The sequence below is a fragment of the Populus nigra genome, chromosome 1 (genome assembly GCF_951802175.1).
Source record: "Populus nigra chromosome 1, ddPopNigr1.1, whole genome shotgun sequence".
Lineage (NCBI taxonomy): Eukaryota > Viridiplantae > Streptophyta > Magnoliopsida > Malpighiales > Salicaceae > Populus > Populus nigra.
In genome coordinates, this window is record NC_084852.1 from 48,577,173 (window position 1) to 48,600,906 (window position 23,734).

General features: G+C 34.9%; 4 protein-coding genes across 7 annotated transcripts; all 4 read right to left on the reverse strand.

Moving 5' to 3' along the window:
* Positions 1–1,618: 1,618 nt before the first annotated feature.
* LOC133698389 (uncharacterized) lies at positions 1,619–3,250 on the reverse strand. Its single transcript, XM_062121293.1, has 2 exons — positions 3,113–3,250; positions 1,619–2,803 (listed from the first exon to the last, which is right to left on the reverse strand). The coding sequence occupies exon 2, from the start codon at positions 2,769–2,771 to the stop codon at positions 1,833–1,835; it is 939 nt and encodes a 312-aa protein (XP_061977277.1). The 5' UTR covers positions 2,772–2,803; positions 3,113–3,250; the 3' UTR covers positions 1,619–1,832.
* A 2,142-nt stretch (positions 3,251–5,392) lies between these two features.
* On the reverse strand, positions 5,393–10,413 carry LOC133681179 (uncharacterized). 4 transcript variants are annotated; one of them, XM_062104342.1, is made up of 3 exons: positions 10,201–10,413; positions 8,921–9,672; positions 5,393–6,653 (listed from the first exon to the last, which is right to left on the reverse strand). In XM_062104342.1, the coding sequence occupies exons 2-3, from the start codon at positions 8,963–8,965 to the stop codon at positions 5,622–5,624; spliced, it is 1,077 nt and encodes a 358-aa protein (XP_061960326.1). In that variant the 5' UTR covers positions 8,966–9,672; positions 10,201–10,413; the 3' UTR covers positions 5,393–5,621. The 4 variants fall into 4 exon arrangements, with proteins under 4 accessions (XP_061960326.1, XP_061960325.1, XP_061960327.1 ...); XM_062104341.1 differs by having other exon boundaries at positions 8,921–9,686; XM_062104343.1 differs by lacking the exon at positions 8,921–9,672.
* Positions 10,414–14,980: 4,567 nt separating this feature from the next.
* Positions 14,981–18,755, reverse strand: LOC133701068 (glycine-rich protein 5-like). Its single transcript, XM_062124852.1, has 2 exons — positions 18,199–18,755; positions 14,981–15,230 (listed from the first exon to the last, which is right to left on the reverse strand). The coding sequence occupies exons 1-2, from the start codon at positions 18,645–18,647 to the stop codon at positions 14,996–14,998; spliced, it is 684 nt and encodes a 227-aa protein (XP_061980836.1). The 5' UTR covers positions 18,648–18,755; the 3' UTR covers positions 14,981–14,995.
* A 1,699-nt stretch (positions 18,756–20,454) lies between these two features.
* On the reverse strand, positions 20,455–21,362 carry LOC133701059 (glycine-rich protein 23-like). Its single transcript, XM_062124840.1, has one exon. It carries the CDS (start codon positions 21,058–21,060, stop codon positions 20,608–20,610), a length of 453 nt encoding a protein of 150 aa, XP_061980824.1. The 5' UTR covers positions 21,061–21,362; the 3' UTR covers positions 20,455–20,607.
* Between the last annotated feature and the right edge of the window lie 2,372 nt (positions 21,363–23,734).

Consider the following 23,734-nt stretch of genomic DNA (forward strand, 5'->3'; position numbering starts at 1 on the left):
CAATCCCATTAACTGTAATTTCTGAATGTTTCCTGTTGAAGTTTTTGGCAACTCAGCCATGAATTCCACCCTCATGGGAACCATAAAATGGAGAAGAGTTTTCCTTCAGTGAGCGATAATCTCAGATTCGTTAACATCATTTGTTTCGCCATTGAAATTCTTTTTCACTGAGTTGAATGCACAAGGACTTTCACCCCGTATAGGACTTCAAAATTAATTCCATCTTAGATTTACCTTAGCGCTCATAATCACCAAACTTGTCAATGTCTCAGGCATATTTTCTAACATTAGCGTATAAACCTCCAACAAAGAACGACTACGAGCACTTCTTTTACCAGGTTTTCCTCGGTTCGTTTCAAGAGACAATGAAGCACCGTTTGTTAACAATCCAATCTCCAATGTCATCAACAAAGAACCTGCATAACTGTTAACATCAGAATACACCATCATTGTCTTCAATCTGTAGGTATGATCATTAGAAGTTAGCTGAGGCAGACCTTAACTCCAAGAGATTTAAGGTTTGTAAAACCTTCATAAGATATTGGAATGAAGAATCTGGAGGGGAGAGTATCAAGTTTGGAGACAAGAGACGCCCACTTGTTGCAAACATAGGAACAGTGAATCAGGGTTTCGGTAGCATCTTGAAACTTTGAAAAAGATTGCGAGGACTAATTCATCTGGGAGTTTCTGGAATTTGGCAGTAAGTCTTGAAGTCCTTCTTAACGTGATTATGGGGTTCTGGGGACTATACGCGTCTTCCCATTTCTTGAAGATGCAAATTGCAGAGAAGCAGAGATCTTTTCTTGTGTGACGGAATGTGTCACAAAGGATTGGAGTTTAACAGCAATGGCAATTTTATAAGACACGTTAAGCATTACAGCCCAAATCCCTGATTTTATAAAGATGAGACAAGACTGCTCCCTGCGGACCTGCGGTTAGTTCAAAGTCAAGCTATCCTATTAGCTGACAGCCCTGGCTAACAAGTATAAATCCCACATCTCGTTCCGTTCTTAGAGATCATCTAGCGACTTGCACCAGCATGGAATTTTAGGGAACAGCTAATATTTGATAAAGGAAGCTCAAACATAATCTTATAGGCAAAAAAGTGCCATCTTCCCCTGCTTTTGCTGCAATAGTGAGGCAGTAAAACACGGTGTTGCCGAAGCAGTGGCAAGTGATAATTTATCATGTTTTAGCCTTTGGCAACCAAGATGGTTTATAAGCAGTAAGCAGATTGCTCTAGCATCAGACTAAACTCATCGACTCTTCCTTTATCTGCACCTAGACGGATTATTGCTAATCTTTTAGCCCTCACACAGAATTTTGAGCTTGCTCTCGGTCAGTTTTCCCCTACCGAGACCAGTAAGTTTGCATATCAGTTACACTGTATAGGTATTCAGATTCCGATGCAAATCGACTTGGAAGCAGATTGTGAATCCAATGCTCCACAGGATTAGTATTTCTTCTTCCAATCTGTAAAATTCGTTCGTATATGTATACATATATCGGTGGTTTAGTTCAATGAGATGCTGAATTCTCTATCAAAGTTGAATACCATTCACATCGGAAGTTACAATCTTCCACACCCTTACAATTTATTACACTTCAATCAATGAACTAAATAAAAAAACATGCTTGTAATGTTATTAAGGAAACAACTATTTCATAACACGGTCCATTACACTTTCATCATCAGACTAAATTCAAACACAGTTGTAACAATTAAAGATACACCATTTAACTAAAGCAGTATTTTCTAACTTTAGGCAGTAAAGCAAACCCTATAACTTACCATTATACTCTCGAACTACTGTCAGAAGAAATCTGCATTTTCATGGTTTTTCATCAACATCCTCATCAAAAGCACGCAGCAACTCATCCACATCTGTCTTCTTTACAATTGATTGCTTCATGTTGCATCTCTCTCCTTCCCATTTATGAATAAGCCACAACTTCTCTCCAAGCCGATAATTATTCTCCTCATGCTTCTTAAGCCAACATATAAGATTCTGCGGATTCTTCAGCCAGCTCTCGTTCAGTCTCTCATTCAGTCTCGTACTTGAATTCAAAGTACGAAACTTGGCCAACTGTCCAGATTCCATAAACACATTCCCACCTGATCTATACAACTCCTTATGTTTTGGTATATATCGTTCTAATCCATAACCCAGTAACCCAGCACTCAAAATCACCACACTTTTCAACGATTTAGGCCGATAACATAATATTACAAGAAAAAAGGACAACATCAGAGGATTCTTGACATTTAGAATATCCAATGCTTCTGATTCAGGTAATAACATCCCCTCATCATCACTTGACAACAACCCAACCTCAAATGCCATGCACACTTGAGTGTGCATTTCATCGTTCATATCCATTGCCTTCAGCTGGAACTTGAAGCCATGGGTGCGAGCTATTCCAGAATACCAAGGGACTAGTGAAGGGCAAAGGCAGAGCTCGATTTTGAGAGAGATCGTATTAGCAAACACTTTCATGAGGGCAGGAATTGCTGATTGTGGAATGTGATAATGTGATTTCCAGCATGGGAGATAATCGCCTGCTGTGCCCGGATACGAGAATCTAAGGGAGACTGAGTCAACTTTGGAGACAAGGAATTGCAAATGCTTGCAAACTGCCGAGCAACAAATAAGGGTTTTAGGGTCTCCTGTTTTTTTCAGGATGGATACAATCAATTCATCAGGTAATTGAATGAATCTGCATGATACATCCGAAATACAGCCTTTCTTGGTCAATTTGGACACCGACATTTTCTTCGAAAGATGGGATTCAAAGGTTTCAACTGAAATTAAACAGGATTAAGTTTTAGTCAAAAACTAAATACGGTTAGTATGGCTTCAATAGCCTCAAAAAAAAAAAGTAAAGAGTTTTTCCAAACATAAACAAATTAATTGAACAATAATGACTAACTATTACATTGATTATCTAAGATTTATACTTATCAACAATCTATAAGTTTCTGAGTTACTTTTAAAATTAAGAGCAAGAATAGATACACTTGACCCCACCAACCAACAAAAAAAAAAGAAAGATTCAGATGTAGTAAACAATATTGAAACCCTAACTTGAGATAGAAAATGCAAACCCTAACCTGTGATTAGTAATCTGTGAGCTCTGAGATTAGGGTTTGGATGGGAGAGATCAGAGCATCGGTAAGTTTCGAGCAGGGTGACGACAGAACCAAACAGACAGAACACAATCTCGTTTGCTTTGCTTACATGGAATGGAAGTCAATCCACACCTACTCACTGCCTTAAAAACATGTTAGAAAACACGTGGCAAGCACCCGTTTCACTTGGTTATAGAGTTAAATACAATTTAGTCCCTCTAATTTAACAAAACTAATTAACTATTCTTTATAACCCTGGATTTTTCGATTTATTTTAATTTAGTTCTTCCACCAAATGTATGTTTTATGACCGCATTTGAGTTATAATTCCAGAGCTATTTTTTACAAATAACCACCTTTTAGGCCACTCATCAACTCGAGATTTAATCTAAATTAAATTTTAAATTAAACTAAGTAGAAGTTAGCATGGTATAACCCAATTAAAATCTAGTTTAATTTTTTAAAAAAAATTCCCCAAATAACATTTTGATTTCTTAATAAAATATTAAAACATCAGTGTTTTGAATTGGTTTTCAAATCACTTTAAATTGGGTTAACTTGTCCAACCTGCTAGGCTGGATTTACTAACATTATAAATATTTTCTTAACAAAAATATGCATATTTAGTAGAAAAATATTGAAAACATGTTTTTTAAAAAAAAAAAAGAAGGGAGAAACAGTACAAGTTAAAAGTTGAGAAGAAGTGTGAAGTAGAAAATTTGAACTTGTGATCAAAACAAAAATTTGACCCGATTTTGTATCAACTTTTTTATTTTAAGTTTAAAAGGTAATTATAATCAAACATATTTATGACTTTTCTTAAATTAAAAAGTTCAAATAAAAACAATAGTATCTTTAATTTGTAAAAATCGTTCATGTAAATTTTGCACATAAACCTGTGTACAGATAGTCTTGGTTTAGTTAAATGAGAAACTGGGTCCTTTATTCATGTTGGAAGTCCCTATCTTTCACCCCTTTCCAATTCAATGACAGCTTTGTCATTTTCTGTAAGAGACTCAAAGATGCGACAAGGCCCCTCTCCATTCCATTGTTATAACACCCAACTTGGTCTCTTATCCTATCCAAAGCCGGGGTCATGAGTTTTAATAGGTTGTTCAAATAATAGTATTTTGATAAAAAAAAAAAAAAAATAGTTGGACATAAAACCCGACCATGGCTAGGTTTTGGGTCACCGAGTTCACTTGCTAGGCCGAACTGGGTTTTATAATTATACTCCATTTTATTCAAATTATGCATCTACCCATGCCTAATGACGATGTAGGAAAAGGCTTTTCAAATCTGCTATTCTTGCGAGTTTGGGATTTCAAGCATTTCCCGACTATCAACAGAGATAGTTGATAGACAAAACATTCTTAGAAAAAACAAATGAATGCCACACATGCAAAAAACGTCACAGAAGGGTGCTTGGTTGACTTCTCTTCAGAATCCTAATCAATTGATTAACCATCTGCAACCCGCTTGAGCTTGATAACGCATATCATGGGGGGGGGGGGGTGGTGGGGTGGTGGGTAAACAAAGCATAGCTAACTGAAGTAGTAAAAAAAACACTATCAGAAACATCAGCCATAACATCACAATAAACTAAAGATCAGAATAGTCACCATTGCTTATCCAACCACCATAGATCATTGCTGAATTTGAGCTTGTTCTTGGCAATTTTATCTTTGCCGAGATCAGCATGTATGATTATCAACTATGCATATTCCGCCGCAAATCAGGATGGAAGCAGATTATGAATGCAATGCTAAATAGGAATAGTTTTTTCACTCTTAATCAGTAAAAACCGTTCATATAATTGTGGCACACAATACCTGTGTATATTGTTGGTTTAGTTCAATGAGAAACTGAGTTCTCAATCAAAGTTGCATGCTATTCACGTCGAAAGTTACCACTTTTGCGTCTTTTCAAGTTATTACACTTCCATCCTTGAACTAAATAAAAAAAAAATGCTTGTATTGCAATTAAGGAAACAATAATTTCATAAAACATTCCATAGTTCAATGAGAGACTGAGTTCTCAATCAAAGTTGCATGCTATTCACGTCAAAAGTTACTACTTTCACGCCTTTTCAAGTTATTACACTTCCATCCTTAAACTAAATAAAAAAACATGCTTGTATTGCAATTAAGGAAACAATTATTTCATAACACATTCCATTGTTCAATGAGAAACTGAGTTCTCAATCAAAGTCTCATGTCTACTTTCACGCCTTTTCAAGTTATAACATTTCCATCCTTGAACTAAATAAAAAAACATGTTTGTATTGCAATTAAGGAAACAACAATTTCATAACACATTATATAGTTCAATGAGAAACTGAGTTCTCAATCAAAGTCTCACGTCGAAAGTTACTACTTCCGCGCCTTTTCAAGTTATTAAATTTCCATCCTTGAACTAAATAAAATAAAATAAAAAACACGCTTGTAACAGTTAAAAGATTACCATTTAACTCAAGCATTATTTTCTAACTTTAGGGAGTAAAGCAAGCCCTCGAACTTACCATAGTACTCATGTTACTACATCGGAAGAAATCTTCATTTTCATTGTTTTCATCAATGTCCTCATCGAAAGCACGCAGCAACTCCTCCACGTCGCTCTTCTTTACAATTGACTCATTCATGTTGCATCTCTCCCCTTCCCATTTATGAATAAGCCACAACTTCTCTGCAAGCTGATGCTTATTTTCCTCATGATTCTCAAGCCAACAAACCAAATTCTGTGGATCCTTGAGCCAGCTCTCATCCACTCTTGTCGTCGAACTCAAAGCACGAAACCTGGCGACCTGTTCAGATTCCATAAACACATTCCCTTCAGATCTACACCCCTCCTTATCTTCTGATCTATACTGTGCCTTACCTTCTGACCCATAACTCTCAGAACTCAAAATCACCATGCTTCTCAGCGTTTTAGGCCGATGGCATAATATTACAAGAAAAAAGGACAACATCAGAGAGCTCTTGCCGTTTCCAATATACATCATGTTTGATTCAGGGAAAGAAATCTCCCCATCAGCACTTAACAACGACCCAATGTCAAAGGCTGTACACATACGAGTGTGCATTTTATCATTCATGTCCACAGACTTCAGCAGGAACTTGAAGCTACGCCTGCGAGATACTCCATAATAACAAGGGAGTAGTGAAGGGCAAAGGCAGAGCTTAATTTCAAGAGCTTTCAGATTAACAAACACTTTCATGAGGGCAGGGATTGTTGATTGCAGAATGTGGTAATGTGATTTCCAGCATGGGAGATACTGACCAGCCTCGCCCGGATACGAGAATCTAAGGAAGATTGTGTCAACTTTGGTGACAAGGCATTGCAAGCGCTTGCAAACTGACAAGCAACAAATAAGGGTTTTGGCATCTTTAGTTCTTGTCAGGATGGTTACAATCAATTCATCCGGTAATTGAAAGAATCTGTCTGAGACATCTGAAACACAGTCTTTCTTGGTCAATTTGGATAGAGACATTTCTTTCCAAAATATGGGATTCAAAGGTTTCTCCTGAAATTAAAGAGGATGCAGTTTTAGTAAAAGTTAAATATGGTTGGCAAGGCATCAATAATCTCACCTGCAAAACAAATAATAATCTTACAAGGATTTTCCGAAAAACAATGAATTAAGCAATGATGACCGACTACAACATTAATTGTTTCAAGATTTTTTCTCATAAAGATTATAAGTTTCTGAATTACTTTTCACACAAAGATCAAGACTAGATACACTTGACTTCACCAATCAACAAAAAAAAATGAAAGATTCAGCTGTAGGAAAAAAAGATTGAAACCCTAGTTTGAATTGAAAATGCAAAACCTAACCAGAGATTGAGAATGACAGAATTAAAAAGGTGCTGCCTTCACCTCCAAGTATAATACCTAGATCTCACTCTTCTCGGGTTCCTCAAGTATCAATTTAGAGTTGAACTCAAACTCAAACGATTGAGTGATCAATCTTTGTGCTCTGAAATTAGGGTTTTTGAGGGAAGAGATCAAAGCATTGGTAAGTTCAAAGCAGAATGAGGACAGAACCAAATAGAAAAAAGAAATGAAATTGCTCATATGGAAGTTAATCTACACCTACTACCTGCCATAAAAACATGCAAGAACACACATGTGACAAGCACACGTATCATTTGGTTATACAGTTAAATATAATTAGTCTCTAATTTAGCAAAACTATTAATTATTCTTTATTGTCCCTAGATTTTTCAAATTATTATAATCTAGTTCTTCCATCAATTTCATGTTTTATTACTCAAAGTTTGTTTTCAACTAATTTTTGACTTTGAGTCTTGATTCAAAAGTTATTTTTCACAAATAACTTATGACAGTAATGAGTTTATGTTACAAACAGGTTTGTTAAAAAAAATACTTGAAACAACTTTTTTGAAGAGGAAAGATAGTACAAGTTAGAATCAATAAGTTACAAGTTGAAAATTTGATTAATACAAAATCTTTATTCAATTTTGTAACAACCTTTTGATTCAAATCAAAAGTTATTATTAACCAAACATATTTATAGCTTTTCTTTGAGTCAAAAAGTTAAAAGAAAAAAAAACAATCAATTTGCAAAAATCATGCATTTTCTCCTAAAAAGACTAACACGCTCGCTTATCAGTTATGCTATTCAGCTGTGCAGATTTAGAAGCAAGTAGATATGGAACAGAACGTAATGCCCAACAGGATTGAGATCTTCTACTCTTTACTTTGTAAAAATCATTCCTGTAAATCTAGCACATAATCCTGTGTGAATACACTGGTTTAGATCACTGAGAAACCAGGTGCTTTATTCATGTTGGAAGTCACTATCTTTCACCCCTTTTCAATTTAATGACAAACATCACAGTTTTGTAATTCACTGTCAGAGACTCAAAGATGTGACAAGGCTCCTCTCCATTTAATTAAAAGATGTTCTAAATGAGAGTTAAGGCTTTCAAGTCTGTTGTTTGAGCCAATTTGGAATTTTATGAAGTAGCGAATGATGATCAAGAAAGAAAATTGATAGAAAAAGAAAGAAGGAAGGAAAGCAACATGTCTGCAAAAGAGTCACAAAAGGGAGCTTGATTGACTTCTCTTGAGAATTCTACAATCAATTAATCAACTATCTGCACCCTGTTTCAGCTTGAGCATGATAACATGTATCAAGAGGGCAGGCAGAGCAATAAACAAAGCATAGCATAACTAATAGTATACAAGACACAATCAAAACCATCAGCCGTAACATCACAATACATTAAGAGGCCAGAATAATCAACAACGCTTATCTAACCACCATAAATTATTCCTGATTTTGAGCTTCCGCTTGTCAATTTTCCCCTACAGAGATCTGTAGGTTTGATAATCAGTTATGCTGTTCAGCTATGCATATTCTGAGGCAATCGATATGGAAGCAGATTGTGAATGTAATGCTCAATAGAATTAGTATTTTCTCCTTTAAATCTGTGAAAATCGTTCATATAATTGTGGCGCATGATACCTGTGTGTATATTGTTAGTTTAGTTCAATGAGATACTGAGTTCTCTGTCAAGGTTGCATGCTACTCACATCAGATGTTACTATCTTTCCCACCTTTTCAATTTATTACACCTGCATCCTTGAACTAAAAAAATCATGCTTATATGTTCAATTAAGGAAACAACAATTTCACAGCGCAGTCCATTACATTTCCATCCTCAAATTAAAATCATGCACATCTGTAACAATTCAAGATATACTATTTAACTAAAGAATTATTTTCTAACTTTAGACAGCAAAGCAAACCCTAGAACTTACCATTGTACCCAAATTACTACTGTCAGAAGAAATCTGCATTTTCATTGTTTCTCATCTTTGTCGTCCTCGTCAAAAGCCCCAGCAACTCCTCCACATCTCTCTCCTTTACAATCAATTTATTCACATTGCATCTCTCTCCTTTCCATTTATGAACAAGCCACAACTTCTCTCCAAGCTGATGCTTATTTTCCTCATGCTTCTTAAGCCAATAAGCCAGATTCTGCAGATTCTTAGGCCAGCTCTTGTTCACTCTTGTATTAAAAATCAAAAATAAAAGGCATGGCCAGCTGTTTAGAATCCACAAACACCTTCCCTTCTTCTGATCAATACCCCACCTTACCTTCTGAACTATGTCCCTGTATCCCAGCACTCAAAATCACTGCTCTACTCAGAGTTTTAGGCTGGTGACATAATATTACAACAAAAAAGGATAACATCAGAGAATTCTAAATCTTTTCCAGATAGAACCTGTTCCATTCATGGGATAACATCCCTTCATCATCACGTGACAAAGATCCAGCCTCAAAATCCATACACAAATGAGAGGATTTTATTGTCCATGCCCTCTTCCATCAGCTTGACTGTGAAAGCATGTCCATGATGCACTCCATAACAAGAAATTAGTGAAGGGAAAGGGCAAAGCTTAATTTTAAGAGATTTCATATTAGCAAACACTTTCATGAGGGCAGTGAATGCCGATTGTGGAACGTGGTAATGTGATTCACAGCATGGGAGATACTCACTGGCCTCACCTGAATACAAGAACCTAAGTAAGATAGTGTCAGCTTTGGAGACAAGTCATTGCAAGTGCTTGCAAACTGTGGGGCAACAAAGACAGGTTTTAAGGTCTCTTGTTTTTTCAGGACGATTACAATCATTTCATCAGGTAATTCAATGAATCTGCATGAGACATCTGAAATATAATCTTCCAGGTAAATTTGGATACCGAATTCTCTTTTGCGAAAGATAGAATTCAAAAGTTCCTCCTAAAATTAAAGAAAATACTATTTTAGTCAAAACTAAATACATGGCTACCATGTCTTCAATAACCTCTCCTTTAAAAAATATCACAAACTTAATGGCATTTTCCAAGCTCAAACAATAATGCCTGGCAACAACATTAATTGTCCAAGCTTTCTTCTCATCAAGAGTATACAAGTTTCTGAACTACTTACGAGCAGGACTAGACACACTTGACCTCTCCAATAAAAAAAATGAAACATTCAGTTCTAGTAAACAAGATTGAAACCCTAACAAGAGTTCAAAATGCGAACCCTAACCTGTGAGAATAACAGAATTGAAAATAAGCAGCCTCCACTTCCAAGTATGATACATCTCCTCTCCTATCCTCTCCGTTTCCTAGAGAAACAAGTATGAATTGGACTCAAACTCGAGAGATTGAGTATCCATCTGTAAGCTCTGAAATTAGGGTTGAGGGGAGAGATCAGAGCATCGGTAGGTTTGGAGCAGAGTGGAGAGGGAACCAAGCACACGTCACGTATTATTTGGTTTTAGTGTGCTATATATGTTAGTCCCTAAAGTTTAACAAATCTAATTTTAGTTAGTCCCTAACGTTTAACAAAACTAATTCGTTAGTCCCTAACTTTTAACAAAACGGATTAGTTAGTCCCTAACTTTTAACAAAACGGATTAGTTAGTCCTTATACCCCCACTGAAGTCTGAACTCTTACTATATTGTACTTATTATTTTAATACTTTTGCAGCTTAGTCCTTCTATTATTTTTGTTTTTTTTTTCAGTTATTAAAGACAGGACAATGGATTGTTATTAAACTTAACTCGTAAATCAACTTGTAATCTAATCTAAGTCGAATTTTGAAAAAATAAAATAAAAATTGATTTAATATAACATAATTAATTTGACAGATCAACTACAAATTAATGATATGTTATCTGTAAATTACATGCTAAATTTTGTTAATAAAAGAAGGATCTAATGAAAATACAATAGATTAATTATATTTTAAGTTTTAATTGATGATAAGAATTATTTCATATATTTATTGACTTTAAAAGTAAATAGATTTTCTAATAGAATCACAATTTATATAAAACACGTAACTTAAAATATCCAGCTAGTATTAATAATTCTATCATTAACATTTAATCACAATTACTGTTAAATTCTCTTGCTAGGATAAGAAAGTTTCGGCTAATTGCTTTTCAATTCCGATTCACATACATAGATGCAAATCGAGTTTTACTTTTGTTTTCTTTTTCTTTTTCTTTTTCTTTTTCCCTACATCTATGGCTAACTTTCAATTATTTTCACTTGATATAGTTAACATAAATTTATTTTTCAACTTTTTTGTAAAGTAACATTTTTAACATTATATAGTTAAATAAAATTATTTTTAACAAATCGATACATTGTGGTAAAAGCTGACTCGATAGTTAATTTAGATTATAATTCATGTCACAGATTAGAAAGGTTGACCTTCATATTTTTATTTAAAAAAAATATATTAAAATAATATTATTTTGGCTAATTTTTTTAAAAGATTAAAACAACATTGTTTTGATCAATTTTTTTTACAAAAAAAAATCAATGAATTAAAGGTCAGGTCACTATATCAGATTTAGATTAATCGGATCAATAAATCAATCTAAATTTTTAATCAACCAAACATTTTTTTTTCAAGTCTAGATCCCTATAAATGATTTGATGACTCGATAGAGCCCGATATCATCCACTAAAGGTGATCATTTTCAGTTCGATTTGGTTTTTATTAAAAAAAAAAAGTAACCAAATCGAATTTTTTTAAAAAAACCGAAACCGGTTCAAACCAACCGGTTTCGGCTCTGTTTTTTAGAACAAAAACCGGTTCAAACTAGTTTGGCTCGGTTTTTTTTTGTTTTTTCTGTTTGGCTCGGTTTTTTTCTGGTTTGGCTTAGTTTTTTCTAGTTTTTTTTTGTTTGGGTTTCGTTTTTTTGGTTTCAGACTTATAAAACTGAAACCGAACCGAACTGGTCGGGTTTTTTAAAATTCTAATCAATTTAATCGGTTATTTTTTATGGTTCGGCTTTTCAGTTTTTTTTTCTAGTTTTCTCAGTTTAATCGATTTTTCAGTTTTTTTGCTCATCCCTATCATCCACAATTGAGTTCCTATGCATGCTAGATTGTTACTAGCCATTTGACATTTTCGTAGTACATAAATACAATTGCTATAAAAATGTCAATTTTGTTTTCAATGTTAATCTAATTTAATTAAAGCTTAATTTTAACCTTTCAATTTTACTGACATTAATCGTATAAAGTCTCTAAAGAAGATTGGAAGACTAGAAGGGAACGAATTTCACTGAATCTCCTTTTTATGGTAAATATAAACCTTTTGTTTTTAATTTCATTCACTTACTTATTAATTATAATTATAATTAATAAATATCCAAACAAGGTACTAGGCTTCATTTTAAAATAGAAAAAAAGATATTATTTGATAAAAATATACCACAGATAATGTTCCAAAATTATTAAATCTAATAATGGTAGGATTTAAACCCTTTTTCTTATTTAGATGTACAAGAAATTAAGGATAAGGTTGAAGGGTTGGTCATGAAAATGAGATAACCATTACATTATATAAAGATAATGAGAAATGGAATTATTATATAGTCTAGAAAATTAGGATTAGTGGTTCAATTATAACTCCTTAATTATGTAATTGGATGAGCACCCATACATGTTCCTTTATATATCTCCAATTATGCAAATTAATTAAAACCTCAAATTAAGAATTAGTCTCCAAATTTCAATCATATATATCTCTGTCAAAAATCGACTTATTGAAACCGGTTGATTTGTCTGGTCGAGATGTTAAAAGAAAAATTAACTTAGAGTTGATTTAGTTTAATCTAGTAAAAATCCAATTAAGATTTGATTTAATCATTTTTAATTTTATTTTTTATACAAAACAACATTGTTTAATTTCGCTAGACCTATATTAGTTTGCGTAATCAAAATTTAGTATTTATTTAATTTAATTTAATTAGAATAAGACAGAAGTACATTTTGAGTACTTAATTGTCTTAACATTAACAAAAAAGAAAAACTAAAAGGCCTTAGGGTTTTACTGTAGCATGTGAGGAGATTCATTATCGATTTAATCAAATTACTCTTTTACCCTTCATTTCTATTAACAATTGCCTTGGCACTAAGGGCAAAACCGTATTTTTCATGGGATCCAATTGTCATTTGAAAAATACTCGGGTTAAGATTGTTGTTTTGTGTATTTTATATACAGTAAAAGTACTATATTGTCCCTGAAGACTCAAAAAAATTGGTCTTCGATCCAAGGTATTTTGCGTCTTGACATGTTTATTTTGCACATTTTATGTATACTAAAATTTCTCTTTTGCCCTTTGACTTCGATAAATTAAAGGCTGCTTTGAGAGAGTATTTTCGTATTTGCATCATGGTTTTTTTCTTAATATTTGTATGCCTTTAGGGCCTTTTTGCATTATTATATATTAATAAATCGATAAAGTAGGCCTAGGCGTGCCACACAAGCATAGACGCGTAGTCGCCCCTCGTGTCATTCTAGTGGAGCGTAGGGGCACGTACTATGGTACTAACCTGACACGGAAGGTGGCAACACATATTTTAGGGTGGCGCGTGTTGTCATCTGAGCGACGGCTCGGTGACGATTAGTCTATTTCCTCCTCCCCTTCTTTTCTCTCTCTCATGCCTTGACATACGTGCAAAGCTTTGAAAAATTCAATTGTGTCCTCCAATTTGTATTTGTTTTGGGTTTGATACTCATTCTTTTGATTTCTATTTTTGTTAGATTTGATGCTTCTTTAAGTTTGTTTTGTTTTTAATTTCGCCCCTAATCATTTAATCTAATTAGATTTTTTTTATCCAATCTGGTCCTCATTCTTTTTATTGTTATTTTTTTATTATGTCCTTGGGAGTTTGATTTAATTTTGTTTGGTTCCCAATTTTGGTCCTCATTTTTTATTGCTTTTTTTTTTATCATTTTCTTCATTTATTTTGTTTTTTTAATTTATTCCCTAATTAGTTTCTTTTAATTATTTGTGTGCATTGTTTAGTCCTCATTGTTTTAATTTTAGTTATTTTTTATTTTTTATGGTTTGAAATTTTTCTTTGTTTTTTCATGTTTTCCTTTTACAGAGTAATTTCAGTTTCATAACCTAGTTCACCATGTTCAACGATGAACCCGGTTTAAATTCAATCTTTTTTAGTCTTTTTTTAATTATTTTTTTTTGTTTTTATAATTTGACATTGAATTGTTGGACGACCTTGAGCTTCTTGATTTGTTTTTCTTTTTTTTTTTGTTGGGTTATCCATGCCTTATATCTCAGATCGAAAATTAGTTGAGTTAACTTGAGATGACTTGGTTTTTTTAAAAATTATATTTTTTTAATTTTATCATTTGTCAATGAATTATTGATCCTTGAATGTGTTTTATTAAATATTGTTTAAAAACAAATACATGCATGATGGGTTATCCAGAGTATAAGGTGGTAAAGTTAACCTGAGTTAACTTGTATTTTCTTACTAATTGTTTTTTATTTAACTTTGGTATTTTTTGCTAAATGCTTTTTTTGGAGGTCTGATTTTTTTTCCTTGATTTTTTATGGGTTTTTTTTTAATTTTATCGTTTTGCATGGAATAATTTGCCCTTGAGCTTTGTTATTTTTTCTTTTTTTTTTGTTTTGTTATTACGATAACGAATTGGTAAAGTTAATCTGGGCTAACTCGGATTTTTTTTGAAGTTTTATTTGTTGAACTTTGTTTTGTTTGCTAGCTAGGTGTTTCTTTTGATTTTTTTTTATCTCAATCTTATATTGCGGATTGTGAGTTTATCAAGACTAAGTTGACTCAGGTTTATTTTTTCGATATTATACTTTTAGATTTTTGATATTAAATTATTAAATCTTGAATTTTATGATCTTTTTCATTTTTTTTCTACGAGTTGTTTTAGTTTTATATCATGAATTATATTTTAATAAATTTAAGTTGAGTTGTCTTGAATCATCGTCGGTAGAATATTATTTTTTGCTTTAAGAAAATTTAAAGAGAGGAGTATCACGAGTCACTTTCTAATATGGTCTATTACAGCTATAACAAGCAGTGGTAATTTAATTTGGAATAAAAACATCTTCGTTTTCAAGGAAATCCACCTCCAAGGCCACCACCAGCGCCGCCAGAAAAACCCACCAGCCCCACCAGCACCTCCTCCCAATCCACCTCCAGCCCCACCACCAGCACCCCCACCAAATCCACCTCCACCACCAAGCCCGCCACCTCCTCCAGCCCCACCACCAAACCTAGGGCGACAAAACAAAGTTTTCTCGTCCTCAAAAGAACCCTTTCCAGTACTTACAAGTTTCCTAGCACTGGTGGAGCAAACTATAGCGCTGAAAAGCAAAAACAGAAGCAATTTAGGAGCCATCTTGCCAAGTTCTGACAGCAAGCTACTCCAAGATGACACTTTGGTGATCAAAAGTGGAGGGTTGAAGGAAGGTTCAGAGAGATGTAAGTGCAAGTGACGGTGGAGTGTCTTAAATTTTGCTCATCTTCTCATCTACCAACCGTGTTGAGACAGTTAAGACATACAACTGCCCCATTTGAATAAAAAGCTAAACCCTACCCTACTCATATGGGTTCCTGACCAATCCAAGTGGGTGTTCACTTTTCCTTTTTCTTTTTATTCTTATTCTTTCATATGCAAATTATTTGCAATAAAAAAAATATAATTTGAACTCCTTAAAAAGATATCGACTTGGTTTGATTTTTAAATAATTTGGTTCACTCCTTGTATCAGATCAATATTAAAAATAATTAACTTGGATTAATACTATAATTTAATATTTATTTATACACTTTCACGAAGATTAGGTTTGGAAGCTATGACCTGCAGGTCTACTTTATGCATGGATGTCGAAAGTATATTTGATATTCATAATGAAAGCAGAAAATTCTCCTTAATTAAGACCTTTCTCCATGAGCTCATCTCAATCCAAGAGATCTCATGTCCTGATCAGTAGTTGTCTCTCTCTACATGATAAAGTTCCAATCTGATATACTATGCAGCAGGGCAAGGCAAGCTTGTGAAGAAACGATCAGACAGAAACAACCTCGGGAGGCCAAAAATACTCTGTCACGCTCAGAATCTTAATCTGTGCTCAAAACAAAATCATACTCTCTCCCTGAAGATACTATGCAGTGTTTTGATTATGTTTTAAAGTGAAGTGTTTTTCTTTTCTTTTTTGAACTTTAATATATATATATTAAGGCATCCTTGTTCCGTTTACTGTCATAAATCTAGGGGTGTTCATAGAATTTCAACTGAACCGGTTCGGTCAAAATCGGTTTACTTTTATTAAAACCAGAAAACCTAATACCTGTATCGGGGAAACAAAAACCATAAATAAACATATATTTCAAGTTTTCTAACATTCAAAACCAAGCATAAAAACGAAAATTAAACCCACATTTCAACTAGCTGAAACAAGTATATATTTGCAATATGAACAAGGATTCTTTCGGAAACATGACAGAAAGGAAGAAAAAATAATTATTAAGTTATTCTTATTTAAAACAGTAATAATATAGAGTGAGAATAACTTCATTTTTATTTCCATCACTATACAAAAGAAGAGTAAAAGAGACAATTGAAAGTGAAAGAGTAAAAACAGTACAGATAATATATATATTTGCTCCAAGTAAACTAAAGTCATGTTCAGTGGCAGGGATGACTTAGAGAATCTCAGTACTTTTGAAATAAAAAGAAGCACAATAACTTCTTGTGGTTGCAATTTTGCAGCAAAAGTACAAGGAACACCCTTGTAAATAACAAAAGAGACGGGAAAAAAGGCCCTGAATTCATGTGTAGCATAGACAAAAGTGAGGAAGAAAACACCCTGTTATGATTGTTAGGTGCAGTTGCTATGGCATTCACGTCACCCTTGTGAGGAAGAGGGAGAGGGGTGTGAGAGAGTTTAAGAGAGAGGATAGTGGTTAGAGACAGGGAGGGGAGGGCAGCTGCGGAAGGAAAGAAATTAGTGTAAAATAGGGTTCTAGAGAAAAATTAGCTTTCTATACGGCCGGGGTTTTGGTTTAGGGTTCAGTTTGGTTCGGTTTAATTGATTTTAAAATTTTAAAACTAAAATTAAATTGGGCTGACTTTTTTTTTTTGTTTTCTAATTAGTTAATTCAGTTTCTTTTCTCGATTTGATTTTTTTGATTATTTTTTTATTTTTTTAGTTTAATTGGTTTTTTAAGTTTTTTTTTAACAGCCCTACCTTAATCAAGACCAATTTGTAGCATTATCATATCATTTAGATAGTGTTTAAAAACATTTGTAGCATTATCATATCATTTAGATAGTGTTTAAAAACACGGCTTAAACGTTGTTAGGCAAAATTTTAAATTTTTTTGTTTAAAATTTTTTTTTTATTTTTGAATCATTTTGATATATTAATTTCAAAAATAAAAAATATTATTTTAATATATTTTTAAATAAAAAAACACTTTAAAAAATAACACTTATTATTTTACCATTCCAAATCAAAGACCAATCCATAGCTTCACCAGCTCGTACCAAAACATACATTCACAGGAAATTATTTTCATGCATCATTTCCTAAATTATTGTGACACCTGGTTTAATAATTGATTCAAAAAAGAGTTTGATTAACTAGGTTAGTGCATCAAATTCTTACAGATTATCAGGTCAATTATTTAGTATAGTTGTCACACTTGGTTTAATAATTGATTTTAAATAACTATATCACCAGATCAACTGGCGAATGATTATGTCAATTATTATTTTTTAAATAATAATATTTTATTTTATTTTTTTAAAAAAATCTTGTACATGATCCATTCAGAAATGATAAGGTAAAGGATTAACATGATAAAATTAATTGGTTTTTATTATGTCAATATTATCTTTCATTTAATTTAAAATTCGGCATGAATCATATACGAGATCACAGATTTTCCAAGTCAATCCTGCTAATTGTATCGGATTTAACATCTATATTCATTAATATGCAGTTTATCTTTGCGTTTAGATTTTGAAAAAAAAAAAGAAAAAAGAAAAAAGAAAAAAGATCAAGGATTAAAGCTGAAGGTAGAAATACTTCATATATAAGCGACAGAACATAACAGAGATACATCTTGAGTGGTTGTCTTGACATATGGTACCGCCTCCAAACCCACATAAGTAACAATAGTAAATTATTTGGAACAGCAACATCTTAATTCTTTTAAGGAAATCCGCCACCAAACCCGCCACCAGCGCCGCCGCCAAACCCGCCACCAGCTCCACCACCAAGTCCACCACCACCACCTCCTCCGAATCCTCCTCCACCTCCAGCTCCACCTCCAAGGCCACCACCAGCACCAGCACCAGCACCACCTCCAAACCCACCACCAGCACCGCCACCCACTCCTCCCCCTCCACCACCTCCAAATCCACCACCCCCACCAGCACCTCCTCCCAATCCACCTCCAGCCCCCCCACCAGCACCCCCACCAAATCCAGCTCCACCACCTAGCCCACCTCCAGCTCCACCACCAAACCCACCGCCTCCTCCAGCTCCACCACCAAACCCAGGGCGGTGAAACAAATTTTTCTCGTCCTCAAATGAACCCTTTTCAGTACCTACAAGTTTCCTAGCACTGGTGGAGCAAACCAGAGCACTAAAAAGCAAAACAAGAAGCAATTTAGAAGCCATCTTGCCAAGTTCTGATAGCAAGCTACTCCAAGATGATACTCTGATGATCAAAAGTGGAGGGTTTTATAGAGATGTACGTGAAGAGTACAGTTGAGAGTCTTAAATTTTGCTCATCTTCTCATCTAATAACCGCGTCGAGAGAGTTAATACACACAGCTGTCCCTTTTGAAAAAGAAAACCTGAACCATGACCATTCCCACTGGATGTTTGCTTGTCCTATTGACTTCTCGTCCAGAATTATTTGCATGCACTTAATTTGTTCTACTTTCTGCATGGATTCAACTGTCTCTTTAATTTAGGGTTCTAGACTTCTAGTAGCCTCCATTACTAACATCTTTTTGTCAACTGATCTATGCCCACCACTAAATTTAAGATAATCTTCATTTATTGAAGAACTTGTGAGACTATAATGGTGAATTTGTATAGGCAAATTCAAGTTATATATGTATTTATTAAGTACACAATCAGAATATAATCAGGACCAGCAGTGGTAGTGTAGCACTCACGCCATTACTTCTTTAAATACAAGGATGATATTGCATTGTAATTTATTCCATCCACATATCAAATTCAAGGCAAGATTATTTATCTTATTATTCCCTTGGCTCTAACTTGCCATCCAAAAAAGTAAATGCTACGGTGTTGGATATTGCATGGCACTATCAGTTATCTTTTCAAGCCAAAGCTAATTAATTGTTCAAGTACTATCTAAACCAACAAGAAGCCATGGTCTGCAGGATCTCAATCCAGCCATCGTTTCATTGAGCTTTCGCTTGATCGATTTGCTTGCCGTCTTAAATAGATTATTGTCATAATGGATTTACATTCTGTCATTTTTATTTTCCCTCTTGGAAGATACAATCACAGAATTGATTATATTCTTATCATGACGGTTCAGGGGAGTGTTGAAAAGGGTTCCCCCCCCCCCCCCCCCTAATGGTTAGGGTATCTTGAACCATATTCGCACACCGAAACTAAATTCATCTCTGGCTAAGCCTTAAGCAGGCCATCCAAATTCAAACCGATATTGCATTTAGAAAAGAAAATTGGGATTCTTTTTTTTATAGCATGGAATAGCTGGCCAGCTAAAACCATGAGCCTGTTTTCGGCTAGATGGCAGTAGGAATTCATAGTTAATTTCCAAATATTGGAATGGGAGACAGCGACCGAATATTCTCTTGCCATGGTATATATATGGAAACATCCCGATAGGGGCCTGTTAAAGATGAATCCTAATAATGTAGCTTTCCTTTTCTTGCAATTAATTGAATCACGAGTGATTTTTCTTATTTTTTATGGATGAGAATTTTTATTAATTGAAAAATGAATTGGGTACCATAATTATCTTACTAGGGACAAGATTTGACTTGACCTAACTTAAAGCTCGAGTCAGTGATTTGCCAAATCAACATGTAAGTTACCAGATTAACTTAGATCTATCTCAAAACGATGTAATTATTCTGGATAAAAAAAAAAACTAAAACAATATCTTAAGATTTAGCCAGGTCAGCTTAATCAATCCAAACCTAGTCAGATCATTTGGGTTCATTTGGTTCAATTATTAGTTTGGTTCACTGATAAACTTAACCAGGTCTCGAGTTGATGAGTTTTAATTAAATTGACCCTCTAGACCGGATTAAATTTGATAACAATGCGCTGTTTGCAGAAGTGGATGGTCCTACTGATGGTACACCTAAAAAAATAGTCCGTTTAGACCACAACCTAAACGGAATGAAAGAAGAAAAAAATGGCACAATGAGATCACACCAACAATAAAGCAGTAGAAGCTAAAAAAATACAGCACAAATACTGAAACCAGATATAAATAATCGACAGTTGTGCTTTACACAAGCAGCAGAAGAGAAGTACAGCTTAAGATATTGTCTTAACATATGCTCCATTAAAGCTATGATTAAGTAGTAGCAATAGATAATACATTTGGAATAAATATGATCGTTTTTTAAGGCCATCCACCTCCAAGTCCTCCACCAGCACCACCACCGAACCCACCACCAGCTCCACCACCTCCTCCTCCTCCAAATCCTCCTCCACCTCCACCTCCAAGGCCACCACCAGCTCCAAACCCGCCACCAAAACCGCTACCGGCACCCCCACCAATTCCTCCTCCTCCACCACCTCCAAATCCGCCGCCGCCTCCTAATCCACCTCCTCCTAATCCACCTCCAGCCCCACCACCAGCACCCCCACCAAATCCAGTTCCATCACCTAATCCTCCTCCACCTCCTAACCCACCTCCACCTCCACCACCGCCGCCTAGGCCTCCACCAAACTTGGGGCCGTGAAAAAAAGTTTTCTCGTCCTCAAAAGAACCCTTTCCATCTACAAGTTTCCTAGCACTGGTGGAGCAAACTAGAGCACTAAAAAGCAAAAACAGAAGCAATTTAGAAGCCATCTTGCCAAGTTCTGACAGCAAGCTACTCCAAGATGACACTTTGGTGATCAAAAGTGGAGGGTTGAAGGAAGGTTTATAGAGGTGTAATTAAGTGCAAGTGACGGTGGAGTGTCTTAAATTTTGCTCATCTTCTCATCTACCAACCGTGTCAAGACAGTTAAGACATACAAGATGGCACTAATTTGGTGATCAAAAGTGGAGGGTTGAAGGAGAGTTTTATAGAGATGAACTTGCAGAGTATATATGGTTGAGAGTCTTAAATTTTGATCATCTTCTTACCAAAATCCCGTGTTGAGACAGTTGTTAAGGCATACGCTGTCGCGTTTGAAAAAGAAACCCTTAACCCTGCCCTCCTCGTCCTGACCAATCCAAGTGGGTGTTTAATTACTTTGCCTTTTCTATTGACTTTAAACATCCAGAATTATTTGCATGCATTTTTGTTCTACTTTCAACTGCATCTTTAATTTAGGGTTCTAGTGCCTAGTTACCTCCATAGATTCGCCTCTACATATAGCGACCTGAACCTAATGATCCGGATAGAATTTCATGTTGGACGGAAAAGATATTCACCTCGTGAATCCAATTGATCCAATCAGGTTTTTATATAGTGATGTGATTAACTGATACAAGTGATATTGCTATGGAGCCTACTGGAATAGAATCCAGTGTTTAGGCAAGGTTGTTACGTAAGGAGAATAAGGAATGTGATCATAGTAAAAACAGTGTGGGCAATATTGGCAATAGCCACTCATCATGCATTCATCATGTTTTTCAATAAATTCCCTCTCTGTTACAGCTGTGCCATATAAATATACAGCATTCCTTCCAGCGCGTTTCCCTTAACTAATTAATCCTTTATTCTAGCATGAGAACACACACAGGTCATGTGCTTACCGTTAGTTATTTGCAACGGTGCAATTATAACATCTACCCGCCTCTCTTTGGCTCAATTTGTGCATGTAACAGGTATTCCCCCTTCGAAAACAACCTTGTCCTCAACGGAGAATTCAGGGAACCTATATTGAATTTCATTAGCATACTTCTAGGTGGCGTCAGACGGGGCAAGACCCTTCCAGTGGATCAGGATTTGGGTGGTGGCCTGGTTACACCTCTTCACCATTCGTCTGACGTCCAAGATCGCCTGTGGGGTTATCATGTGAGCTGAAGGAGTAGTAGGCAATGTTGACTGCACTACCCTATTCCCGATGTGCTTCTTTAACTGGGACACATGGAAAACCAGGTGGATGGAAATAGTAGGTGGTAACAACTTGTAGGCCACAGAACCAACCTTTTTCAAAATCGAATAGGGTCCATAGAATTTTGAAGCTAGTTTATGAGAAACTCTGTGTGCCATGGATTTCTGACGATAGGGTTGTAGTTTGAGGTAAACTAATTTCCCTGGATTAAACTGCTTGTCACTGCATTTGCGTTTGCGGTTGGCTAGTTGTACCATTCTATACTGAGCCTGGAGCAAGTTGTCTTTGATTTTTGCGAGCGTTTCTTCCCTCTGTGTGAGCAACTGATCTCAGCCTCCATTGTGGAATGTTTAGGAAAATAAGGAATGTGTAGAGGAGGAGAAAACCATATAATATCTCGTAAGGAGTAGATTTAATGGCTGTGTGATAATTGGTGTTGTACCACCATTCAGCAAGAGGCACTCATTTAGACCATTGGTTAGGATTGCCACCAGTCATGCAGCCTAAGTAATTTTCTAAGCACCTGTTCACCACTTTAGTTTAGTTGTCTGATTGGGGGTGGTAGGCTATCGAATGATGTAGGTTTACTCCTTGATGTTGGAATCAAGATCGTCAAAAACGCTTTTTTGACACGACACGAAATATACAATATAAACTCGGATCGTAAAATCGTAAAATCACAAGAAAAATATTTTAACTAATTATATATTGACAATTTCAGTCAAGTAATAAATAATAATATAACACAGTTAAAATAAAAGTGAAATAAACAATACAAATGTCTAAACACCTTAAAATACATAATTCAAATAAAAATTCATATATGGTTTAAATAACTTAAAAATACGAAAAGAAAAAAAATAAAATTGAACAACTATGTTTTATTTATAGAGTTTCAGAATATTTTCTAGAGGACAGGTCTTGAAACACACTGCAGACAACTAGTGAGATGATACAACATTCTAAGGTATATCACCAACTTTAAAAAAAAAAATTAATAGAGACCAATACAATGAACCCGTGACAACAAGAACAAAAATATACAAAATGACATCAATTTAATCTCATGCCACCTCACCTTCCACCTTTTTTATGCTAGTAACAAGTCCTAGAAATAATGTCCAAATATCCCACCAAGTAAGACATGTATTTCGAGTTCTCTCTGAGTCTTTGTCGTTTCTCTTTGTAGTTAACAAATGGTTAGTTTAAAACACAATATTTCTCTCTATATAAGTATTCATATCTCTTATTTTACTCCTTTGATTCCTCACCATCTACCTCTGTCTTCTCATGGTTTCGATCCTCTGATCATGCCTTCCCAGCCTAAAATACAGTATAAGGCTTTCCCATACCCAAGATCCTCTAATGCTCGTGTTAGTCTGCTAAGATTGAAAATTTGAGATTTAGGCAACGGGGAAAGGGGAGACTGGGGAGTGGGGACTATGTAGTGGAGTGTCAGGGGACTCGAACAGGGAGGC

What these genes read in the sequence shown, in the direction of transcription:
- LOC133698389 (XM_062121293.1), bottom strand. Translation starts at nt 2,771, where the DNA reads ATGTCGGTGTCCAAATTGACCAAGAAAGGCTGTATTTCGGATGTATCA.
- LOC133681179 (XM_062104342.1), bottom strand. Translation starts at nt 8,965, where the DNA reads ATGAAAATGCAGATTTCTTCTGACAGTAGTAATTTGGGTACAATG. An exon ending in GTAGTAATTTGGGTACAATG is followed by an intron (nt 6,654 to 8,920) that starts GTAAGTTCTAGG and finishes CTTTAATTTCAG; the next exon opens with GAGAAACCTTTGAATCCCAT.
- LOC133701068 (XM_062124852.1), bottom strand. Translation starts at nt 18,647, where the DNA reads ATGGCTTCTAAATTGCTTCTTGTTTTGCTTTTTAGTGCTCTGGTTTGC. An exon ending in GGCGGCGGCGCTGGTGGCGG is followed by an intron (nt 15,231 to 18,198) that starts GTTTGGTGGCGG and finishes TTGTCGCCCTAG; the next exon opens with GTTTGGTGGTGGGGCTGGAG.
- LOC133701059 (XM_062124840.1), bottom strand. Translation starts at nt 21,060, where the DNA reads ATGGCTTCTAAATTGCTTCTGTTTTTGCTTTTTAGTGCTCTAGTTTGC.